Source organism: Physeter macrocephalus, chromosome 5 (assembly GCF_002837175.3).
Source record: "Physeter macrocephalus isolate SW-GA chromosome 5, ASM283717v5, whole genome shotgun sequence".
Classification (NCBI taxonomy): Eukaryota; Metazoa; Chordata; class Mammalia; order Artiodactyla; family Physeteridae; genus Physeter; species Physeter macrocephalus.
Window position 1 is genome coordinate 402,889 of NC_041218.1, and position 25,057 is coordinate 427,945.

General features: G+C 45.2%; 1 protein-coding gene across 5 annotated transcripts in view; it reads left to right on the plus strand.

Annotated features, from left to right (window-relative positions):
• The window catches only part of NCAPG2 (non-SMC condensin II complex subunit G2), a 61,441-nt gene that overhangs the window by 12,853 nt on the left and 23,531 nt on the right, over nucleotides 1–25,057 (plus strand). For all 5 annotated transcript variants that reach the window (XM_024129588.3, XM_024129583.3, XM_028489499.2 and 2 more), the window contains 14 exons: nucleotides 687–756; nucleotides 3,109–3,195; nucleotides 5,824–5,919; nucleotides 6,560–6,685; nucleotides 11,687–11,866; nucleotides 12,936–13,088; nucleotides 17,221–17,443; nucleotides 17,632–17,735; nucleotides 20,230–20,403; nucleotides 22,309–22,379; nucleotides 23,347–23,500; nucleotides 23,597–23,770; nucleotides 24,434–24,550; nucleotides 24,636–24,776. In XM_024129588.3, the coding sequence (XP_023985356.1) occupies nucleotides 687–756; nucleotides 3,109–3,195; nucleotides 5,824–5,919; nucleotides 6,560–6,685; nucleotides 11,687–11,866; nucleotides 12,936–13,088; nucleotides 17,221–17,443; nucleotides 17,632–17,735; nucleotides 20,230–20,403; nucleotides 22,309–22,379; nucleotides 23,347–23,500; nucleotides 23,597–23,770; nucleotides 24,434–24,550; nucleotides 24,636–24,776 (1,870 nt within the window). The remainder of the gene's footprint in view (nucleotides 1–686; nucleotides 757–3,108; nucleotides 3,196–5,823; nucleotides 5,920–6,559; nucleotides 6,686–11,686; nucleotides 11,867–12,935; nucleotides 13,089–17,220; nucleotides 17,444–17,631; nucleotides 17,736–20,229; nucleotides 20,404–22,308; nucleotides 22,380–23,346; nucleotides 23,501–23,596; nucleotides 23,771–24,433; nucleotides 24,551–24,635; nucleotides 24,777–25,057) is intronic.

Genomic DNA, 25,057 nt, shown 5'->3' on the forward strand with positions numbered 1-25,057 from the left:
GAAACAAAATTGAGTTATTTGTAGTGAGGTGGATGGACCTAGAGACTGTCATACAGAGTGAAGTAAGTCAGAAGGAGAAAAACAAATACCGTATGCTAACACATATATATGGAATCTAAAAAAAAAAAATACCAAATCCTCAAACTCTTGAGGTGGGCCTGGTTACGTCAGGCAGCTGTGTAAGTATTGAGCTGGGATGTGATTCTGGATCTCTGATTGTTTACTAGAATGCTTTCTCCTCTTCCCTCATTTGCAGAATATTTGGGTTGAACCAGCAGATTTTCCTGATTATGATTCTAAGTCAGCCCTGGTATTTTATGGCTCCCTGTACCTGAGCAAATTAGTGCGGAAAGTCCAAAATGACTTCAGTTCAAAAAGTGTACTTATATTTAAAGGTTTTTTACTTAAGAATTTGGTTCTGGGCTCTGTGTCATAGTTTTATAGGAAATAGTAAAGTTCTGGGGAAGCCTGACTGAGAAGGAAGAATTGGTTTGACATTTCAGTCCTCCTTCTCCGGACTTTTGTTTTCTACTTTCTGCTGCAGGTGGATAACATATCTCTGCTTTGCAAAGCACTAGTCCAAAGCAGTTTCTTCTTCCCTAGGAGAAGAGAGTTCCTGAAACGATACATATTAAAAATATAATTCTTCTGACTTGCATTAAAATTTTTTGATTTTTTTCTTTTAGATCTTTGATGGTACACATTGCAGAAGTTTATTTCAGAGCTTGGAAAAAGGCTTCGGGGAAAATATTAGAGGTATTTCCTTTTCGTCTTATGAAACGTTAACATGTTTTTATTGTGTTCTGGTTACTAAATAAGTAGCTACATTAGGGCCATTTGAAACCTGTGCTGATGCTTGTCTGTCACGCTAAAGCCCATGGTGAGCGTCCTCCACGCGCACTCAGGGTCACGTCCGTGCCTGAGCACAGCCTCAAGGTGCCCTGACTCACTGTGCCGTGTAGTTTGCGTGGAATCAAGACTTTTGCCCCAGGCGTTTTGGCAGCTCTAGACCTGTAGTGCCCAGCCACATGTGGCTGCCGGGCCTCTGAAACGTGGCCAGTCCAAACTGAGATGGGCTGTAAATGTAAGAAACTCACCGGACTTGGAAGACAGTGTGGAAAAAGAAGAATGTAAACTATCCCGTGGTTATTTTAAAAAGAATATTGATTGCATGTTGAAATGATAGTGCGTTGGATATATTGGGCTAAACAAACTATATTATTAAAACAAGTTTACCTTTTTCTTTTTCCGTTTGTGATGTGGCCTCTAGAAAGTTTAGGGTTGTGTCTGTAGCTTGCGTTCTGTCTCTTCTGGCCAGTGCTCCTCGGGACCCTCAGGCCGCCTCTTCAGCAACATCGTTTGAGAATTTCAAGACTGTGTTTGAAGACAGCTAGCCTTTAATGACTATAGCACCTACATTCTGGCTGTGTAATTCACAGTCACGATTAAACATTCACAGGCTCTTTGGGAAAAAAATCAAAAGAAAGTTTCTTTGTCTGGATATCCCTTATGTTTTTCTCATGCAGGTTCTTAGATGTGTTTTTTTCCTTCTGAGGGTAACATTTTTACTCTTAAGTCATAAAGGGGTCTTTCCTCCTAGGGGAGCAGGCCCTGGACTGGTGGGGGTGGAGAGAGGGGAGGTTAACCACTGGATGTTTGGAGTTTATTTCTGCCCACGCTGCTCTCCTGCCCAGCTTAAGCTTTGGTTAACTGTGCTGGGCTCTGTCACTGACATCTACTTCTAGAAAACTAAAACTTACCACTTCTATTCCCCTGCTGACAACTTGTAGAATAGTTTAACAGTGTATAATTTTGGGGGGAAATGGCAGAAGCGGGACATTGTTATGCATTTTTTTGCATTGCTTTATTACTGCATGGAACTTGTTCACAGGAAGGAGTATTTGTTCCCCTTTTCTCCAGTAGTGGTTTAAAAAATAGGAGTTTGTAATTTAAAATTTAATTTTGACTAGATCTGTACCAAATTAGTACTAGCAATTTGTACTTCTCAGTTTCACTCCCTTCCCTCTCTTCCCTCTGTCCCTTCAAGTTTTTAAAGCAAATTCCAGACGTGACACCTTATTTATGTGTACTTCAGTATGCATCTCTAAAAAGTATGGTTAGACAGTGCCATTATCCTACTTCACAAAATTAACAATTCCTGGGTATTTAAAAAATTAGTTGGGTCATATTTAAATTTCTCTGTTTTGTTTAAAAAATGTCTTTTTATAGTTTTTTTTGGAATCAGGATCCCACAAGTCTCCCAATGGCATTTGCTTGTTACAGCATTTAAATCTCTTAGAGCATTCTTCCCTCTTCTCTTTAAAAAAAAATGTCTGCCACTGATAATGTTGAAAAGCCTGGGTCAGTGGCAGGATGTCCATGTTCTGGTAGTTAGTGCTCAGGGGTCAACTTTTGTGGCCCAGACACTTGACTGGCAGTGCCGTGTGTCTCCTATGTCGTCTCAAGTCAGACAGTTCAAAGTTAATGGAGAAGAGGTAAAAATGTTAGTAGCAAGTGTTCCTTATATCCTTCCCTAAAACCATGGAATCCTGGGTATGGAGGCAGAATGGAGGCTGACACACCAGGCCTTCACTGTCCTGGCTTGAAGGAGGAGCTACCCACATATCTGCCCCTGCCCTGCCCCTCTCTGTGGCAGCCCTGAACGGTGGTGTTTTGGTCAGTTTGGAATCATGGCCCCCACCTTAGAGGTAGTTCATTGTCAGTTCTGGGGGGACTCTTGGAACATATCCAGTCTTCTGAGATTATCAGGATGACTCAGGAGAGGGTACTGCCCAGTCCCCTTTAGTCTCTGAGCCCTGTCTGGCTTGAACCAGGCTCCAGTGCCCTGCTATTTAGCACAAATGTGATATTTCATCAAACAAGACAAAGGAAACTAAAAGTTCTCTTTGGTATATGAAGATGAAAGGAATTCTAAGAGGTGTAGACTTAAAGTCGAAAAGCTCTGATGAAAGGATCCAGGCTTTTTCCGTCATGAAATAGAAGATGAACAGATCAAACGGTCCTTTTGTGCTCTAACCGCTGTACTGCCTGTCCTGCCGTCTGTGGGAATGCGCTCACCCAAGTTCTTGCGTTGGGGTGTCATTGCAGGCCATCGAAAATGGCTGCATCCAGGACTTCTTGTACCACGGGGTCCACCTTCCTCGGAAGTCTCCAGTGCACACCAGAGTGCGCGAGGTGAGCCACACTCTCACAGCACTTTTGAAAATCATGTCTCATCTTTTTTGTTTTCAGATAATTGTTTTTGTGAAATTTTGTTAAGCTTTCACAGGCATCCGTTAAAAGGATATCTCAGAATCTTGATACTTGGAACCTGGGACTTTTACCCTGCCACCAAAGTTTTGATTAGGAAAACAAAGGTCTACTGTTAAGACATCAGAACTTTATTCATAAACAACTTTAATTAATTTATTCGATATAAAAATGTATAGAATCGTCACTTCCTTACTTCCACTACCACTGTTTTCAAAAAAAGAGGCTATTCGAGATTATTGTTTGTTATTTACTCATACATTACATTTCCACTTTGTATTCTGCAAACCAAATTGAGTAAATGTTTTGATAGTTTCTCTTGATACAGTTTTATTTTTAAAAGGTAGCCTCAGAATTTGGATATGGATTTTATCCTCACGTTGTACGTGATCTGACTAAACAAGACTCCGCTGTCAGTGCGGTTATTACACTGATAGGAGTTGGCTAATCACAGTGATCCTGGAGAAGGAACTGGAAGGTCTGGTCTGTGGTGTTGATCAGTGTCCTAATCCAGGGGCCACGCCTTCTTTGCTTTCTGTTAGTTTTGGCAACTGTGTGTCAAGCTAAGGGAAGAAAGGCTACCTCTTTACTTTTTTGTATAGTGAAACTATTATTTGTAGGACGTAAATATACTAATTATATTAAGTTTGAATGGACAAAACCCATGTCTTTTATGTTTTTGATGATTTACTTTGCATTATCCAAAGATAAAGAACCAGGGATAAATATACCCACATGCCCCTTCCACCAACCCCCAGCACATACACAATCCCAGGTGCTTCATAAGCTGTAGGACAGTTGGGGTCACTTACTTCATGTGTATGATTTGGCGTTTCAGATTCTATTTAATGGTCAGGAATCACGTCATGTTAAACTGTACAGATGTGTGATGTAGTTGCTTCACTCTTGAACCAAATAACTAAAGACTTTTTCATACCTGATTTTCTGCTGTGATAGTGTGAGTGATTAAGGTGTTATAAGTATAGGTATCATCATTTGTTAAATTTACGGAAAAATGCACAGAAGGAATTGAAAGGCAGAATATTAGATTTCACTTTTCAAATGAAATGTATTCCTGGACTCCAAGTAATTGTTCCTACTGCTTATAACACATTATAGCTTCGTTCTCAAATCCTTTTTTCGATAAATATCAAATTTACCTGATAAGTCATTTTATTGCTATATTGAAAGAAGCTTCAGGAAATACCTTAGGAGTCATTTGAAAGTAAGAAATCGTCATATCGTTGATGAAAATCTAAAATTAGGTAGTAGTAAAGGTTGCACAACTCTGAATATACTAAAACCCACTGAACTATGTACTTTAAAAGAGTGACTTTTATGGTATATGAATTGTATCTCAGTACAGCTGTTTAAAACCTTTCTATGAAGTGAGTATACCATTGATAACAAATTAATATTGTACACAGAAAAACAAATGATAGACTAAAATCTCCTAAATGAAAAATTAACAATCAGAAAAAAATAATCCCCAGATTGTAGTTCTTTCAGGGCAAAATTGATTCAAGTGTGCTTAAAGTATAATCTGTAGTTTTATAGCCTAATTTAAAAAATTTTTCCATTTTTCATTAATATAATTTTAGCTCCAAGAGTTGTGAATTAAGGAAAAAGGCAACACTGATTGTTGTTGGGGACAGGAGTCTGTGAAGAGTTGCCGGAAGATTCTGGCTGGTTAAAAAGGGAGTAGAAGAGAACAAAGGGATGGAGCTAAAAGAGCAGTGTGTTTTCTGATTATCCATGAGTTTGGGGATGAACTTGACATCTAAGTTAGGTTTCTACTGGAGGGAAGGATCACTAGGCAGTGACACCTATTTGAGATAAAGTCACCCCTCGGGATCTGCGGGGGATTGAGTACCAAATGCACGGATGCTCCAGTGCCTTATACATCCTCGTAAACTTTACATCACCTCTCGATTACTTACAGTAACTGATACAGTGTAAATAGTTATAAATACTATGTAACTATTATGTAAATAGCTGCTAGTAAGCAGCAAATTCAAGTTTTGCTTTGAAACTTTCTGGAATTTTTTTTTTCCAAATATTTTCTCTCCAGGCTTGGTTGAATCCACAGATGCAGAATCTGTGGCTGTGAAGGGCTGACGGTATCTCCTGTTTTTGAATGCCCAGTATAGGTTCTTAAAACCAAAGACGGCTGTAGCCAGTGCATTGTAGAACCAGAATGGCTTGTAGAAAGCACTTAGGCTGACTCCTTTTTCATTTGACCCTGAAGGTCAGAGGTGTAAGTGACTTTTTATGAGGTTTTGTGGCTACTGGTAGAAGAGTAGAAGCTGGAACCCAAACCTTTGTACAGCCCAAGGCCGTGGGTCTTTCTCACCACCATAGATGGCTTTTGCATGATTTCCATGTTCCGTGCTGTCAGCATGTCTTTCCACTGTGGTTCCTGTTAGAAAGAATTGTCAAGACTTATGAATAAGGTGCAGCCTATGCTCCCTGTTGTTTCCTCAAAGTAGGATCTTAAATGCTTTTTTGAAAACACCCATGTTACCATTCTTTTCTTCTTTTCTTGGCTCTTAGGTGCTGAGTTATTTTCATCGTCAAAAGGAAGTTCGGCAGGGAGTGGAAGAGATGCTTTACAGATTATATAAGCCCATCCTTTGGAGAGGATTAAAGGTACACCTCTTAAATAGTCTCTCTCTGTTTAGAATGCTAATTATGCTTTTGAGCTTAACATACTCTAATTCAGAATTGCAGTAAGGCACTAAAAGTAAGACTCGAGGCTGGGAATGCTGTGAGATTTTGGGTGAATATTTTATTCTTTTATTAAAAGCATTTCTTAAACTGGGAATCTGAATTGGTTTAGTGCGGACTGCACAGCTGGAAGGAGGGTAGTCATGCTAAGTAAACCGGCAGAGCTGGGCTGAACCGTCCTGGTCCTCAGGACCTCCTGCTGGTGACTGGGGGACAAGATGACAGCACTCTGAGGAGTGGTCAAACGAGCACACGGGTAATTTTCAACATAGGTGACTCTGGTGTTGGGAGCGGGACGTGATGGTCACTGTTTCTTAATGACACAAGATGGGCTTTGAAGCAAGGAAACATCTTCTAATATCTTATCGACATGGAGCTGGGAGTTCAGCTTCACTTAAGGAAGGTCTCACAAGTTTGGTTAGTTTAAATGTTACAGTTGTCTTTAATCTGTAGATAAGTCTGTATTGAGACACTAGAAGCATTACTTTAGGAATTCTACACTGAAGCCTTTGAATGTCAGCTCTTTCTTTGGATTCTGAAATTCTTCTTTCAACTATTCCAGGCCAGAAACTCGGAAGTCCGGTCCAATGCTGCACTGCTGTTTGTTGAAGCATTTCCTGTTAGGGATCCAAAGTTTAATGCCATTGAGATGGATAGCGAAATTCAGAAACAATTTGAAGAACTCTATGTATGTATTTCATGTGGTCGAGCTCCTTAAGCCTTCAGCTCTGTCTGGGCCTCGTGTGGGTCCTGGCCATCCCCCCGTAACTGCCCTGTGCTGACCCCAGATGGCAAGCTTTCCAGATCTTGACATTCTTCAAGGAAATCCGTTCTCTCCCTGGTACCTTCTGTGACAGTGTGGACTCGCAGTCTGTTTCCTCTTCGTCTCAGTCTCCTTTAGAACATCTAATCGTTTATTGTGTGTAGTTTTAAGCGTCTTACGTGTATCCCTGTCGCCCCAGCAGAGAGACAGTGTAACAAGGGTGAGGACAGACCCCAGGTTTGATTCCATCCCTCGTTTGATAGCTGTGAAACTCTGGGCAAGTTTGGGCACTGACTTTTCTGTCTTTATCTGTGAAGCGGGCATGGTGATAGTGCCTGCTGTAAAGTTGTGTGGCAGCGTTGTGAACAAACACACACTGGTTATGTTTTAAGGCAAGTAATGCCTGTTGCAATGGATTTTTTTCAGATGACTGATTTTTCAAATGAGACGTTAGGACATCAGGATGCGACATTTATTTCCAAGGCGTATCTCGATTCTTTTCACCTGGTGGGATAGTGTGAGCCTCTGCTTCTTTCTCTACAGCCCTTTACATTTGCAGGGTCTCCTGACACAAGCTAAGAAATATTACTTATTGTCCTAGTTAGTAGAATAACATTTTAGGAAGTGATAGCAAAAATGCCATGATAATGATGGTTACCCATAGCAGTCCTAAAAACTTCCTTTGGTTTGTTTGTTTTCTGATCTCCTATGAAAAATCTCAGACACGCAGAAAGTTGAAATAATAGTATAATGAGTATGTGTCTACTTACCTCTTCACATGCATTCACATACGTGCATTCACATATACATGCATAAACACCCAGCCACACACACAGACACACACACCCCTAAAATGAACAGTCATTAGTATTTTGCCATGTGTGCCTCATCTACATGTATGTTTATTTACAAGTCCCTTTGAGGATCATGGCTAATTTTGTGGAAAGATGTTGTTGGGCAAAGCAAAACTAGATTTTGGTAGCTTTTAGCCATAAAACTATGAAAAAAACTTTTGCTCTTTTTAATGCAGGTGTCCAATCTATGAACCACCTCTGTTTTTGCCTGAGTGTGTAAGTCTCTGCATTTGAATGCAAAGATGGAGTGTGTGGCAGTGGCCCAGCTACCACCCCTCCTACGTTGGACCCGTTGTGTTACTTGCCTACAGTGATCGCTTGGCCCCAGCCGCTGACCTGACCATATACGAAGAAGACGTTGCGGGACTGGGGTCACCTGTCAGCCCGCAGATGGCAGTTTGTACAGTGATTTAGCGTGGGGTCAGGCATTTTGTTCTGAATGCCAGTTCCCACTTAATAAGTCTGATCTCGTTCAAATTACTTAATCTCTCTCTAGTCCTGGTTCTTCTTTAAAACTGGGAATAATATTTTATAGGATTGTGATGAGGTTTCAGTGAAAATTTGTGTATAAAGCATTTAGCTCAATCCCTAGCCCTAAGATGACAGTGGTTATAACTGTACAAAGGGACATTAAACTATGTAAAGGGTTGTAACTGTCGCACAGAGTCCTCTATAACGCAGAGCAGTCTATATTCGGATTAATCATTGTTAGTTTTGTATTTGTTTTATTAACTGTTTAAAATATAAAAATTATTGCATGCTATTTTGTTCGAATTTAAGGAAAGAAAAACACTAAAAGATTGTCGAAGTCACTTAAGTGTTTTTTTTTTTTTCAGAACAAGAAATATTAAATTCTAAATAATTCCTTTAAATTAAAAAAATGGTAGGTTGTAGAAAACATTGATGTTATGGTTATTTTTTAAAGTTGCATATGTCTTAGTGGAGATACGGTTATGTTTTTCAAGTAGCAAAACTTAGTCAACAATCTCAGAAAAATGAGATGTCGCTGTCAAAACAGATTTAAAACAGCAGTAACAGAGTTTCTACTCTAAGTCTTGTTTGGGACGAAAACTGATAGGGAAAGGCTCATGTGTAAGCAGCAGGTCCTCTGGAAGCCTGGAATCACCTTCGGGAGTGCAGTGAACGTGTTGAGGGGGTGATGGTAGCCAGTGAGTGTGAGAGCCGAGAGAGTCTCGGTGGGTCCTACCTTGCCGCAGGGCGTCCTTGGGGAGGCAGGTGCCTCTAACTGTTTGAGGGAGGCAGGTGCCTCTAACTGTTTGAGCCCTAAAATGTTCTTTATTTTTCTGTGACAGTTTACGGTTTGTCCAGGTTGAGAATTTTGTATTCAAAATCATTTTATTCCAGGACTGCCAAAATATTTTGTATTGTTTTCTAGTGTCGAGGGTATCTGAAACTTTAAGGATGTTTTTCTTTATCTTTTGATTTTTTTTCTGCTGCTGTAGCATGAAATTCAGTCCATTGGTTTGAATCTTAGACAAAGGAGATCTTCTTAATCTTTTTCTTTTCTACTTTCCAGTGTCTGTTTGTTCCTAACTTCTTTTAGGAAGCAGGGCAATGTAGTAGTTAAGTTAATAACTATAGTATTTAAGAGCAGGAGTTGTTTCTGTAGAGGACCAGACAGAAGTGATTTTAGGTCTGCAGGCCACGTGGTCACAGCTGTTCTGTCACAGCTGTTCCGTCTGCCGCTGTGGCACAAAGGCGGCCACACGTGTACCGGGAGGAGCAGGGGTGGCTTGTTACAATGAAACCGATCCACAGACACCAAAGTGTGAATTCCATGTAATAGTCTCATGTCACAGAATATTTTTCCTTTTTCCAACCATTCAGGAGTGAAAAACCATTCTCACGCCCTGTGGACCACACAGGGCTAGGCACGGGCCAGTCTGGCCCGTGGGTTGGCGGCGAGTTCATGACGCTGCTGGATCAGGGCCTGAGTAGGTGGCAGCGAGTCTTGTTGGGTGGACGGGGTGGGGGGAGTCCAGGAAGTGAGGGCATCGTTGACCCCGTGTCCTGCAGGCTTTCTGCTCTGCTCTTTCTCCAGCTGGATTGGAGTGGAGGGAGGCCTTGTTGGAGATGGCAGATCGAGGCCTCCATGCATGCCTGTGGTTTGGGAGGTGAGGTGCAGTGGTTCTCCTCATAGAAACCACTTTACAAGTCAAGTGCCCTCATCTTGGTGACAGCATGATTGATTGGAGACACAGATGTGGGCCCTGAGTCCTGTGGGACTGTGTGTTGCAAGGTGATTATCCAGAATTATTTCTGAGGAATAATGTTGGAAGTAGTTCATAGAAAACAAAAGCCTTAAAACCTGTGAATTCCTAATGTTCTCTTCTGTTTCTTATTTTATTTATTTTATCTTTTTTCCTCAAGTGACCTGTCGTCTTCACTTTTCCATCCCTATTTTGAATAAAGGATTGGGTTGAAGAGGCAGCTGGCCTGGGTTTTCTCTGGCTGTGCAGAGCTGAGTATTAGTAGCTTCTTCCTTGTCTGCTGAGTTGGCCGTGGTTTTGCATCCATGCACAGGGCTTGTCAGAAGACGGGGCTCCCCTTGGGCTCTGCGGGAGGAACAGGCCAGCTGGTGTGCACCGTCCCGGGTGGGGAGGGAGGGGTCTTTCCTGCTGCGTGGCGTCCTCTCCTTTCTTCTTTCTCGTGGAGGTTTTGGAGTTACTGCTGGCTCTCCTGTGCACCTGGCCCCCAGCGTCCGTTTCGAGACCTTCCTGGCAGGTCGCTTACGCCCGAGCTGCCCTGTGTCCGCCGGGTCCTGGCCCTGGGCTGGGGCTGGTCTGAGCTCTGTGTGGGCTCAGCAGGGTCCGCCTGCAGCCCTCTGCCTTGCGGTATGTGGAGCGGCCCCTTGCTTGCTCTTTCCCGCAGGACCCCTTGGTGTTGGCAGCGCCGCCGGGGAGGAGAGGGAGGACGTGCTTACTGCTCATCCCCAGCTGGGCCTTCTTTTGGTCTAGTCGTGGAGTAAGGGTTATTTTTGTTTTTAAACTTTGAATTAGAAAGTTTCACACGTAGCAGTAGAGGCCTTGTACAGTGAACCCCATGTGCTGCCAGACGGTCCCGGTGATACTGACCTGGGCCCACTTGGTTTCTTCTCCCCTGTTTTCAAGCAGATCTGAGCAAGGATTTCAACTCTGATTACTTCAGTAGGTGTCCCTAAAAGACAGGGGCCCTTTTTTAAAGCATAATCCTACCACTGGCACAACTAAAGTCAGATGAATCGTGATTCTTTGATGTCATCAAATATCCAGTCATTGTTTTTCAGTGACATTTCAGTGATGTTTTTTCCAGTTTTGTTTGAGTCTGTGTCCGGATGAGACCTGTGTTGGGTCGGCCAGTGTGTGTTCATCTCTTAGACGATCCGTCCCCACTTAGCAGTCACCCCTTCTCCCTCTCTCTTTTGTTCTTTCTGTCTTGCTTGCTTTTGTTGTTGTTGAGGAAGCCCGATTATTCTCGCATTTCCCACAGAACCTAGCCTGCTTGTCCCTGATGCGTGCCTCTGCCCTTTGTATTTCCCGTAAGTTGGTTAAACAGAGAGTTGACTGGGGTCACGTTTGTTGTGTTAGATGCTCCACGGCTGTTGTGTCCGTCCATCGGGGGTGCATAACGTCGTCGCCACTTATGTTGTTAGCAACCCCGGACGCCCGCTGCCTGGATCGGTTCTTTACAAGCAGGCTCCCTTTATTCTGGGCTTAGTGCATTACAGCATTTTGGAAATTCCTGAGAGTGGTTTAATAGGTTGTGTCTCACAGGACTGACCGAAGTCCCTGAGTGTCCCTCTGCGTGGTGGGGCCTGTGTCGGGGGCCCTGCTGTCAGCAGAGTCCTGCAGACGGGGTTGGCAAGTAAGGCACCACCTGCGTCTGATGTCCTCCTTAAACACTCGGCTGCAGAAACGACAAGAAACTGAAGATCCCCGAGTCTGTGTGTGACTCTATGACTTGAAACGTCTGTTAGGTTGTGACTGCCCACTGTGTCCGCGTGTAAAGCCAATATTGATAAAAAGTGAACTAATTTAAGATTATTAAGGCTCTTTCCCTCTTGTACTTATAGAGCCTTTTAGAAGATCCCTATCCGATGGTCCGTTCCACAGGGATCCTTGGTGTTTGTAAAATAACTTCCAAGTACTGGGAGATGTTGCCTCCGACCATTCTTATTGACCTTCTCAAGAAAGTAACTGAGGAACTGGCATTTGATACGAGCTCTGCTGACGTGCGCTGTTCTGTCTTTAAGGTAAGGTTTTAAATTATATAAGCAATGCCTATTTATTGTAGAATAGTTCTCAAATACAGAGAAAGAATAATTTAAAAATCACCCATAGCCCTACTCCATAAATATAGCATTATTGACATTTTCGTTGTAGATCCAAAGTAACCTTTTAAAAAAACAAAAGAAAAGTGTTTTCTAAAAAAATAGTCTACTTGAAATAATACTAGTTTTTAGTGTATGTGTTGGGGGGAGGGCATAGTGTTTTAGAGTAGTAGCTGCATGTCTTTAAAATTTTTTAACGTTATTATACATTAGAATGGGCTTTTTGTGTGTACTGTGTGTACTTTAAATAAGAACTTACAAAAATATTCTTTGTCCATCATCCAGTTTCAGCGGTTCTCAGGGTACATCCACTCTTCTTTCACTGTAGCTGCATCCGTCATCCCACACACACCATTACTTTGAAGCAAATCCAGGACATTTATCAGCTCATCTGTAAATATTTCAGTGTGATCTTTAAGATATAAAGTCTCTTAAAAATGTATATCCTAACAGCTGGAAAGAGAAGGTGGTGTGGAGCGCATCAGCTCTTCAGACGTGTGTGTCTGGTCTGAGCTTGGGCCGGTCTCTTGGACGCCCGTGTGAGGTGTGCGCACAGCTGTGCGGGCCCTGTGCCCCTCGTTTTCATGCAGCATCGAGTCAGGAAATACAGGGAATCTGTGGGATGTTAAGAGAACTTAAAAGGACTCTTGGACTCCAGCTTTGGGGCCTCTCCACCAGGGTCCTCTGGTTTCTTTCAACTCTAATAAAACCCTTTGAAGTGTAGTTCAGAGAAAGCACTGAAAAATTATTTCGTAACCGCTTCAATCTTGTTTGAATGAAGCAAGGGATGAGCTGATTATCAGGCACGGAAGCCATACTAATTCATTAATATATGCTTTTTATATGAAGAGGTGTTAGAAAAGAGTTATTTTCTGTGGGTATGTGTATTTCACTAGTAGTTTTAGTAAAGATGGAATTGAAGTTTTCTTACCTGAACTTTTCGTGGTTTATGTTCTAATTTTGAACTGTTCATCTTTCTCCTTTCTTTTAGTGCCTGCCGATAATTTTGGATAATAAATTAAGCCACCCGTTATTAGAGCAACTTTTGCCAACGTTAAAGTACTGTCTCCATGACAATTCGGAGAAAGTGAGAGTGGCTTTTGTTGAAATGCTGCTGAAAGTTAAGGCTGTGAGGGCTGCTAAGGTAAGGTGAACAGAGGTTTTCTTACTTAAGACACGAAATAAATAAGTACATTTATTTTCAACAACAAAAAGACAAAGCAGTTTTAATTCCAAGAGTTTCCGTGACTGCATTTTAAACCATTTGGTGTCTGGTATATTCTACTAGTTGTTTGTGTCATAAAATTTTATTTGTTTTGTCAATGTATGTTTTCTTTTTGAAAGACATTAATGCAAGCAGCCCCCACCTTAAATTATATTTTTATCCTATACATGAAAGTTTTTGTTGAAATATTTAAATGCTTGGCAAACAGTAAGCACTTAAAATAATACTTGAGAAAATGGTATGAGATCCCCATCCCCCCACATTTACAGAAGGAAGCAAGGAGGTATTTGTTGATTTGTGTGCATTTTGGTATAAACTACTGAGGGGAGAGTGTTTTCCCTTAACTCTAGTTCTGTTCAGCTTTTGGCTAAAAATGTTAGTTATAAGGGTCTGCATTATTATTTGCTAACACTGAATTTTCTTCCCTGCACAGTAGCTCTCTGAAATTTACTTTAAAGTGCTGTTTGTGTCGAGGCCCCGGATTTGGGAACAAGCTGACACGTCGGTCAGTGTAGGGTCAGCGCATGGCCCTGGCGTGCACTCGTGCCAGGAAATGCTTCCATGCGGCCACAGAGAGGAGCGCACTTAGGAGGAAGGGCCACTCAGCGAGGCGTGTGGGAGCGAGTGCAGACGAGCTGCAGGGTCTCCCGGCTCCGTAGGACGGGGAACATATGTGTACATTTGCTCAGCTACGGCTCACACATCCCTGGGAGAAAACAGGAAATCGGCACCAGTCTCTGAGGCGAGGGGAGGGGACTGGATGTCTAGAGACAGGGTGCTGGGGAGGCCTTACCGCTGCAGAGGTTACGCATTATTTTACGCTTTTCAAATTTTGAACTGTGAACTTTTTTCATGAGAAAAATAGAATATTTTACGTGGCCCATGTGGTACAGATACCCCACGTCATGCCCAGTCGTACTGCCTTGGTACGTTTGTTGAAAATCAGTTGCTTGTGTGTGGTCTCTTTCTGGGCTCTGCCTGTTCCTGCTCAGGCCAGGCCGCACTTCCGAGCCCACTGCAGCTTTGCAGGACGTCGTGCAGTGCGTGTCCTCCCGCTCTGCTCCTCTTTCAGGGTTCTTGGTGGTTTGGGGCCTTTGTATTTCCATATAAAGTGTAGAATCGGCATGTCAATTTTGTTAACCAAAAGGCTGGCTGCAGTTTTGGTTGGATTTGTTATAACAGCCTGTTGAAAGTGTAGTTCTGAATCTGAAACAGGAGTTTCCGCTTAGTGTTTGGTTTGAAGTGTGCACCCGTTCGCAGAGGATCGCCGAGGTGATGGCTGGGGAGGCAGTGGACAGAGCAGGTGCTCTGAGGTTTGTGGGTCTTCCCAAGGGAACAGGGACGACCTGGACAACATGTCTGACCGGAGAGTTTGGGGTTGGGGGGAGTAGCAAGGGCAGAAGAGGAAGAGCGATGTTTTAATGGGGTGCTTCTTTCATGTCAGCCGTTGGCTTGCACAGCAAGGCAGAGCGCGATTTACCTGTGAGATCTCTGCAAAGGTTTGTTATGGGCGCACCAGCTAATTCTCCTTGGAAATCAAGGTCAGAGATTGACAGGCCTGTGGAGAGGCAGCTAACAGGAAGGGGGGTTGATCGTCCAGCAGGTTGGAGTGACAGGCAGTGTGCCACTGTGCTGTCTGGCACTGGCTGTGCTTGCGTTAGTGGTGCACGTTGGCACAGCCTGGCCTCCTACACATTGCTTTGAAGGAGTGAGGGCTACACCTCCTTACTTTCCTTGGTGAGCGCTGGCAGGGCTGCACTCAGGATCTAGGAGCCACATCTTCTTTGCGAAGGCCCTGGGCACGATGACATGGTAGAGAATTAAAGCTGATTAGATGAAATTATGTCCTGTGGCCAAGGGGCAGTTACCAACTTAGTTAATTAGGCTTCTGTTTATAATTTTCATTGTCAGTGCTAGGGGTTTCAAGTTGTTTACTGTTTGTTTTGAAATTCTACATTTTTAGTACTGTATATCTGAGATTTAGGCCAAATCAACAGTTACTAATATTGAAACATCTTTATTTAAAAAAAATGGGGGTTTCTTAATATGCAGTTATTTTTTAATTTATTTATTTTATTTATTTTAATTTTGGCTGCGTTGGGTCTCCGTTGCTACGCGTGGGCCTTCTCTAGTTGCGGCGAGCAGGGGCTACTCTTCGCTGCGGTGTGCGGGCTTCTCATTGCGGTGGCTTCTCTTGTTGCGGAGAACGGGCTCTAGGCGCACGGCTTCAGTGGTTGTGGCTCGCGGGCTCTAAAGCACGCAGGCTCAGTAGTTGTGGCGCACGGGCTTAGTTGCTACCCAGCATGTGGGATCTTCCCAGACCAGGGCTTGAACCCGTGTCCCCTGCATTGGCAGGTAGATTCTTAACCGCTGCGCCACCAGGGAAGCCCCTATGCAATTATTTTTAACATTAGGAATGAAACACCAGTTAGCAATTTTGTTTATGGTCTTGTCTGATGTTAATATCAACCTGTGGGTAATATGTTTAGATAAAATAAAACATCAGGTAATTGAAGAACCCTAAACTAATCAGAATTGTTCTTCATTTTATTTTAGAAAAAGTGAATCAAAGAAAAATAGGTTAATATGGGGAGTTTCTCGAAAGGCAGACTTGCGGGGAATGTTCACTGCAAGAAAAACCTGTGGAACCTTGGCATTTGGTGTAAGTGCCGATCGCTAGTTTCCGTTCAAGGTTGTCTGGTCTCCATGAGGGCTCAGGAGCCAACCTTTCCAATGTGAAAACCCTCTCTTTTAGGCACTGCCCCTCGATCCAGTCTCAGTGCTGTGACCTACAGTGTTTCTTGGGTATATTGGTTTCAGCAGGTCTGAACTCTGCGAGGTCTTGAGGCTTGAGAAGCCCCTGCTCTCCTGAGTGCCTCGGTTTCCCTCTTGGGATCTGTCTGTCGCTGTGCCGGCCGCTCCGGGGTCGACACTCAGCTGGTGGCATGGCTGTCGGGCGGCACTTGTCTTTACTACAGTGACTATTTCAGAAACACCAAGTGTGCGCATGGAAGTGTTCCGGGAGCATCTGGGGGAACGGTCGTAGTGTCGGATGCTCAGACATTTCCTCGGGAGAAGGGGAGTATGTTTGTCTGAATGCGCAAGGTCCTTCTGACCTGGAGGGTGGACTGAGGCATCGTGGGAGTGAGGACGGGGCCAGGCGGGCAGCTGGCGGGGGGCGGTCCCTGGGTGGGGGGTGCGGGGGGAGGAGGAGACCGGGGAGCGTACTTAAGTGCTGATGAGAAAGACCCACTGCAAGTCCTGGAGAGAGGGGACGGTCATGAGAACCAGGCCCTTGAGGAAAGTCTGTGTCAGTGGCGCTGTCCCCTTTACACAGATGAGCGTTGAGTGTTTGCACAAGTGACAGAGACAGGATGTGAACACTGCACCGTCAGAGTCTATTTTATTTCCGTTATTCTGTGGTGATTCCCCTTGTTTTGAATTTCTTGCTGAGAAGTTTGGCCCTTTTCTGTGGGCAGTGGACGACTTTCATGCTTTTACGCTGCGGGGCAGCATGACAGTCGTGCCGTGTGCAGGTGTGGGCAGTGGCTGTGAGGCGGCTGGAGGAGGCCTGTGGCCAGCCGGGCAGCACCCAGGAGAGGGCGGGAGCGGTGACCGTGAGGGGTGCCTCTGTGTCCGAGGTGGGAAACGGGGGACTCACTTTAGCTTTCTGTGCCAAACCTGTCGTAGATGTTTAAATTCACTTTTCATATTAATGGGCCCAAAGTTGTGGTGTTTTAGGAAATTTTAAAATTATTAGACTGATAATCAAAGCTGTCAATTGAGGGTCCACTGAGGGTCCTGATGGATTATATTAGTCCCAGCAGCCTTGTGCTTATATCTGCCTTACGTGTCAGTGTTTTTTAAAATATGGCTTTATTTTAATTTGTATACAGAAGTGTCACAGATTCTGGTATAATCATTTGGGATGAATTTCCTTGAATGTAAAAATTATTCCTTTTTGATTATACCCTGGAAATTTTGCTTGGAATGTGTTCAGGGTTGCAGGAACGACTGATGGTTTCCTTCTGCACATGTGCTTTATCCACAGTTTTGGAAAATATGCCCCATGGAGCACATTCTGGTCCGTCTGGAGTCGGACTCTCTGCCCGTCACTCGGCGCCTGGTGGGCCTTATCTTCAACTCCTTCCTGCCCGTGAACCAGCCCGAGGAGGTGTGGTGCGAGCGCTGCGTGACGCTGCTGCAGATGAACCATGCGGCTGCGCGGAGGTTCTACCAGCACGCCCACGAGCACACCGCCTGCACCAACATAGGTGCCCCGCCCCGCCCCGCCCCGCCCCGCCCCGCGCAGTGAGCCTGGCGTGTTTGCTTCGCGCTCAGAGTGGTTCTTAATGAGTTCCCGTAAAGTAACACTTTAATTATTGGGGATTATAATTTCACTGTTAGAAAATTTTGTTGCAGATACACGTAAATTAATTATTGGTTGTCTTACACATTTTAGCAAAGCTGATTCATGTGATTCGCCACTGCTTGAACGCCTGCATCCGGAGGGCTCTGAGTGCATGCGGGGAGGGCGATGAGGAGCGGGGGAAGGAGAACGTGAGCGTGAGTCGAGCCGCCGCCCAGCGCCTCCTTGGGGCCACGGGGCCGGGGTCGGGGCCACGGGGTCAGGGAACGGGGCCGGGGACCGGGACGGGTGCTCCTCCCGCGGGAGAAGGGCAGGGCAGCGAGGCACAGGTGGTATTTCCACAAGCCGTTACCTTAGCGATATTTTTATTTTCCATTTATTCCTTTAGTACTGATACGTCACCTAATTATTTTGGAGGATCATAAGTAGTTTTCCAGAAAGAATTTCTGTGTACCCTTTGTAGTTCACTGTGGAGTTTGAGTAGGATTTAATACAAAGGAAAAATTATTATTGGTGACACTCTTTTCCCAGTTTTCTTCACCTTAAGCTTCTGTATATTTTAATTCGACCTGGGGTTTGGCACACGTGGATTGGGTCTGGACGTTACCGTATTTTACAACTAGATGGGTGGTGGCGCTCTTAAGGATTTATTCACCGCCACTGCCCTAAGATTCTACTAGAAACGTCGTGGGGTTGAATTTTTGGGACTGAGCTTTATTTAGAATTGTCTTTGAAAAAGTAATTTATCAAGGAAGCTATACAGCTTGTATTTCTTCAGAACCCAAAATGAGCAATTATATCATTAAAAAAGGAATATTTAAGACTTAGACACGTTATTACTTATAAGCAGTATCTTAAGCTTATAAACAAACTCTCATGCTTCTATGTACCTCTAAAGTAAAAATTTTGGGTAGTTTTGTGGTGCTATGTAGATTAGGAAACTGGCCTTTAAAAGAAAGTCACAAGATGTTGAATATACTTCAATTAAAACCAAAAAAAATATGGAAGTCACTGAAGATAGTTTTGCCCTTTTGATGAAACGTGGTGCACGCTGGCTGCAGGGTGAGGCTCCTGCGCGGTCCGGCCGCCCATGCCTCCGCGTCCCCTCCCTGGATGCAGGCCCTCGGCCCTTGAGAGCCAGGAGCCGATAGGGTCGCCCCGCGCTGAGGCTGGGGATGCACCGGCGGGCTGTTTGTGGGGCTCAGTCGGCCTGCCCGGGGGCTGGGGGGAGCACTCCCCGGACCCCACCCGCCCCTCCGCTTCAGCATCCCCTCTCCTGTCTGTCCACTGGGGCAGAAGCGGGAGGAGAGAGAAGAGCCTGATGTCATCTTAACAACTGAGTCTGCCTAGCAGATCCATCAGTTCACAGGCCTGTTCAGGCTGGGCTCAGGAAACCCTCAGCTGGGTGCGTCTGGAGCTGGTTCTGCTTTCTTGGTGGGATTTGAGTTCCTCTTTTCAGGGTTTTCCCCTCAGTATATGGGTTGGGTGGGCAGGATTTTTTAGGAAAGTGATCCTGTAACTTTAGAAACCCTCACTGGGATGCCAGCTCTGGGCTCGCGGGGCCCTGCGCCTCTGGGCCACCCCTTCACACTCGTGCTGATGGATGGTGGAGGTGGTTTCGCCAAAAAGCGAAAACTTACAGTTCTTAAATATTGAAGGAACCCTCCACTGCCTTAATGAACCTAGACATTATTGAGAAAGCTTGCATTTTACCACATTTTAGGTCAGTTTCTGTACCGTTAGAAAACACAAGCGTTTAGAAATACGTAGCTCTGTTGTAACCGGTAGTAGAAAAAAATACAATTTGCCGTCTGGATATTGTCATTCTAAGAATATTTAATGGCTAAAAGCATAATTTTTTGTATTGGTTCTTTTACCGTTTCACATTGCTATCTACTAAAAATCTCTGCTTTCTGCTTAATGAAATCTGACTTGGAACTTAGCATATTTTTGTAAAGGAGAAGTGGTGGCTTTCTCAGGGGACTTTAATGATAACAGTGCTATGCTAATCATTAGAATGTAAAAAGTAAAATTAAATACAGATTGAAGTTTTGTCAATTTGTTATCTATATCATTCTCATAGTAGTGTCTAAGCTTTTAGTAGTTTCATTGCTTTTTAAATTTAGCTATAAGTCATTCCAGGTATTTAGTGCCTGTTGAAAAATCTAACTTTATGTAGCAACTACTTTTGTTTTTTCTGTGTGCCCTCATTAATTAAGTTAATTTGTTCGCTGTATCTTTTCCCATTACATCTGAGTAGCACAAAAATACCAACACCTGAAATGAATCCTGCTTTGCATCTCAAGGTAGCCCCTTCCAGGAAATGGCCTGTGTGGCAAGTTGTCAGTTTGTCACAGTCACCGGACAGGGCTGGCATCTGAAGTGGAGCGCGCACAGGCGAGCGTGTGGTGCTGGGGAGGCAGCCCCACCCCTCTGCGCAGACAAGGAAGGATTCACTAGAAAACACTCAGGCACCTGGCGCTGTCACTCCCTGCCAGCCCACAAACCAGAGCAGCCCATGGTCGAGGGGGAGTTGATCCCATCAAACATCACACCACAGTCTTAGGGGTTCTGTCTGCCTCTCCTTCCATCTCTGCCTTAGGTCTGGAATTCTGAGATGTGCTTTTAGACACAGTGCTGTGGGAGTTATTATGACTTGATTCTTTCACAGTACAATTTTTTGTATCTTAGGCCCTGGACCAAACGCTGTCAATAAGCGACGCTGCGTCCATGGCGGGTTTGTTAGAGATCGTTGTGATTCTTTGGAGAAGCATTCACAGGAGTATGGAGAATAACAAAGAGGCCAAAGTGTACACCGTTAGCAAGTTCGCCTCTATGCTGCCAGAGTACATGAAAGCGTTTAAGGTAAGACGGGCCACCCTGCTAAAGCAGGTGCGCTAGGTCACGTTTATGCAGGACCAGCCTCTGGACCTGCTCCTCATCTGCAGAGTCGGGGGCTGAGCCACCTCCCACCCTGCAGGACGCTCGGCCTCTCTCCCTTCACGGGGTGAGGCTACGTGTCCTCCAGCCTCCATCCCAGCACCCAGAGACTTGTCTGGGGGAGCACTGGTTTTCCATCTCTAATGGTCTGACACTATTTTAGAATCTGGTTTGATTTGCTGGGAATTGAGAAAGAGGAGTTTGTGAACATCAAGATGTAGTAGCACCTTGGTTTTGGGGGCCATTTTAGGCATTTGACAGCATCCGGCAAGCACATGTTTCTGAAGTATCTGAGTTGTGTCTGTGTTATTGAGACAGACAGAACTGTGTGCATAACTTCTGTTTGGAGGAAGGAAACCTCCTCATTCCTTGACTCTCTGTTTGTGAGCAAAGGCCATATTTCAAAACCAGTGGAAATAAAACTGCTATGTAGAAATGCAAATTTATTCCTAGTTTTGAGGAAAGCGTGGCTTAAATATAGAAAGGTCATAGGTCTTATGAATCACCCTTCTCTTGGTAAATTTTACTTTTGGTTCTTCTACAACTGCTTATGTGACCTTGGACCTCTTAGCTTTTCTGAGCCATATTTCTGTGACTGTTATGTTTCCGAGCTCCATTCTGCCTCTGAAATGCAGACGTGACCTGTCTGTGAAGGTAAATAATCGAGGCTGCCCAAGTCACTAGGACATTTCAAAGCTCAGCTAATCACATGGGGTTGAGAATTAGAAGATAAACACAGAGGCCATAGGATACTGGACGAGACGACAGGTGAACAGTGCGGCCCGGGTGTGTCCAGGAAAAGGGAGGTGGTGAATTAAGTCTTTAATCCCGAATTATTCTGGCCAGAGAGCTCTCTGCCCTCAGTGCCTCCCAGAACCCTGTGGTCGGCCCATAAGTGGGTAAGGCATCTGTAAGCCACACGTGAAGTAGAATCAGGAGTAGCTGCCAGCCGACTGTTGTAACATCAAGAAAACATTTTCTTTATTGGGAGTCGGGGGTGAGGGTGGGTTCACTCTGACTGAATGCAGGTTAATTACAGGCCAGATTGTGACATTGCACCTGTTTCTGTTTCATGTATATGTTCAGGAAAATTGTTTCTTTTCCTTTTAGGGCCCATCTTCCTTCATCCTCTCATCCAACCAAGGGTATTTCTTATTAAGTGATCTGGATGGAGTCTGGTCTGTCTGCTCTCTTACTGTGATAATACTAGTGGTGGTGATGTAGCTGCAGTGGGGCCCGAGGTGGCTTCCTCACTTGGTTCCTGCCAAAGCCCCGCCCTCAGAGACCAGCCCTTCTCTGTGTGTTGTCCCAGCTGGTTGGGGTGTGGGATCTCATGGGACTTGGGTTTGGCCAGGTAGCTCCACTGCACTGCACTGTCTTCCTAAGGTGTTCTGATTATTTTACTTGGGAACTTTTCTGACTAGTTTCATTCCCTTGAGTTTTATACTCAGGACACACTGAGTGTATAGAGTTGGTTTTTTTTTCCTTTCATCGGTATTGTTTTTCAAATACCAGTCAGTGCCTTGACAGCAAGGACTTTTGTCTATTCTGGTTACTGCTGTATTCCGAGGATCTCCTGGTATACGGTAGGTGCTTAATAAATATTTGCTCAAATAATTCATCACAGAAAGTAGTAAAGTGTCCTATAAAAGTTTGAGAAGACTTATCAAACCTAATGCTCCCCAAGGGGTTAAGTCTTCCTGTTGTGTGTTGAGAGCATCGCTCCGATTCCTACCAAGCAGCTTTGAAAATGGGCTCCTGGGAGTCGTGGGGCCCTCGGGATCCCATCGTTTACGTCCCCTGTTGCTGAGTGTCTTTTCATGCTTTCAGGATGATCGCTGCAAGACCCCTCTGTCTGTGCTGGCCTCCCTGATGCCGGCCTCGGCTGTGCCCGCCTTCAGGTGCCCGCCCTCTCCGTGTGCTCCTGGTCTCACTTGGTGATGCCTGCGTGACCTTCAAGCCCCCAGTGCTGCGCTCCCTGCCCCTGGCCTCCTCCCGTGTGGCAGGGAGAGCAGGGGATGTGGCTTCCAGGGCTCCGGGACTGCTGAGGGACACAGGAAGCCACCACGGGAAACTGAGAGTCTGGTGTTGTTCAAGTGCCAGATGGTGAGACGTGAGCCATCCCGCTGTCCACCACGGAGCCTTGACCACACGTGACTCTGAGTGCTTAGAATGTGGAGTCTGGGTTGGGGCGAGCTGTGTGGGCATCCTGGTGTGACGCAGACTCGGGGACCTGGTGTGAAAGAGGAATGTAACATGTTTCATCAGTAGTTTTCTACAGTGACCACGTCTTAAAGGATGTCGCGGGTAGGCTGGGCTAAATAAGATACATTATTGAAATTAATCTTGCCTTTTTAGACGTGGCTACTAGAACCTTTATAATGACACACGTGGCCTGCTTTTGTGGCTCACATTGTGTTTTTTATTGGGCAGTGTTGCGCTAGGGTGTTGGTTATTAGCTCAGTAAAAATTACTTATTTTTATTCATATTTATTAAAAAAGAGAATGTTTTGATGCTAAACAAAAAGTATTGTCCCCAGATTATGGATCTTTACTCTAGAGTCTGACAGAGGCAACACAGAAACAAAAGGCCAGGGTTTGTAAGTGCCTTGTGTGTCCTCGGTGCCTCACATCTAGGGGCCCCTGAAGCTGCTTTCAGAGTCAGCATTTTGTACTGGACCTTGTCCTGCCTAGTAACTGTGGGAAAACAGTGTATTTTTCCTGCGGTGGAGAACGTCTGAGAGTTCCCACGATAGGAAGGGCTTATGTACCCTCAGTTTTTAGCTTCTTCATTTTCCCCGCCTTTTAGAAACGTGAGAAATCGCTCTTGAGCTATTAGATATGATGTTATATATGTGGCATTTTCAGCTGTGGTGTGATTTCCACACTAAGAAACCAAGAGGAAGGAACAGCTGACAAGAGCTACTGTATTCTGTTAGACTGTCTCTGCTCCTGGGGGCAAGTGGGACACGTCCTGGAGCTCATTTGTGACTCGCTGCCGGAAGAGCTGCCTCAGAGCAAGGTACACCTGTGTTATTTTTAAAGTTTGCTGAAGGAGGGTAGCTGGATGCTAGAACTCACGTGCTCTCCTGCTATGCGCCTCTCTCTGCGCTTTCAGGGTAACTCTGCATCTAAGCGGAAAGTGCGGGTCCAGGACCCGCGCCCAGTCAAACCCGGGCTGGCGCTGGTCTACACTGAGTACTTGCTGACCCACCCGAAGAATCGCGAGTGCCTGCTCTCCGCGCCCCAGAAGAAACTGAACCGTCTTTTGAAAGCTCTTGAAACATCCAAGGTAACTTTGTAGAACAGATACAGATGCCGTGGAAGTTGAGTGATAGGGTAAGGTCTAAGTTTTCCACATTTATAGTGTAAAATTTTCACCTGGGGGCGGGATGGGACTGGGTGAACACTTCCAGGCCCTGGTCTTTCTAGCAAGTCGTGTTCAGAGCCCAGTGTCCTGTTGAGTCCAACTCTGAGGGTGAGCCGGTCTGTGAGAACAGGCCCGACGGCAGGAAGACTGCCCGCCACCCCAGGTCCCCTTGCTCTGGCCCTGCTCATCGACGAGGGAATTCTAGACCCCTGAGTCCCGGGCAGGCTTTTCTAGGACCCTTTGGAGAGCGAGTCCTGTGAATTTCCCATCTCCTCTCCCTGTCCTGGCTCTTCGGCCGTCTCCTCCGCTGCCAGAGGCTCCCACCTATCAGCACCAGACGTCGGATGTCGGCGGGATGGAGCGGGGGAGCGGGGGCTGCAGGGGGCAAGGGCTGGACAAGCTTGATCCTGAGGGCTCCTTGAGCCGCACCTACGAAAAGTTGTCTTTTTGTCCCTTTACGGGAGGCTTGGAGGAGGGAGGACACTCGCCCTGCTGCTCTGGCAGCCCTCTCCCCGTGCAGCTGTGTCCTCACCTCATGCCTGCCTGCTGAGCCGGAACCTGACCTGCAGATGTCCTGTTTCACAGGTGGATCTGGAATCGATTTTGCAGTCGCCAGGTGGGAGCCCTCACCACCTGAGTGAAGGCACTGCCCTGCGAGCCTTCAGCCTCCACTGTCGGTTGAGTATCCATCTTCAGCACAAGGTGCATCTGCCAGCTTGGGTCAGAGCACGGGGCGTATCGGCCCAGCGGCTCTGTGACTAACCTGTCTTCTGTTGTTGTTGGACAGTCCTGCTCAGAAGGCAAAGTTTACCTGTCCACTTTGGAAGACACTGGGTTTTGGTTAGAAAGCAAAGTTTTATCTTTTATCCAAGATCAAGAAGAAGAATATCTGAAGCTTCACAGGGTCGTTTATCAACAGATTATACAGGTAAGAAGTCTTAAGACACAGAAATCCTTCTCCAAATTGTGATGTGCTTCCGGGTTTTATTTTCTAATTTAAAGCTGTAACTTTAGTCAGTAGTGCTGCTCTTCTGAAACACTTACAGTGGCATCTGAATATCTAGAGTTTATCTGTTTTTTTGTATGTTTATTTATTTATTTTTTTCTTAGTAGTCATCCATTTTATACACATCAGTGTATACATGTCAATCCCAATCTCCCGATTCATCCTCCCCCCCCCCCCCCCCCCCCCCCCCCCCTTCCCCCCCT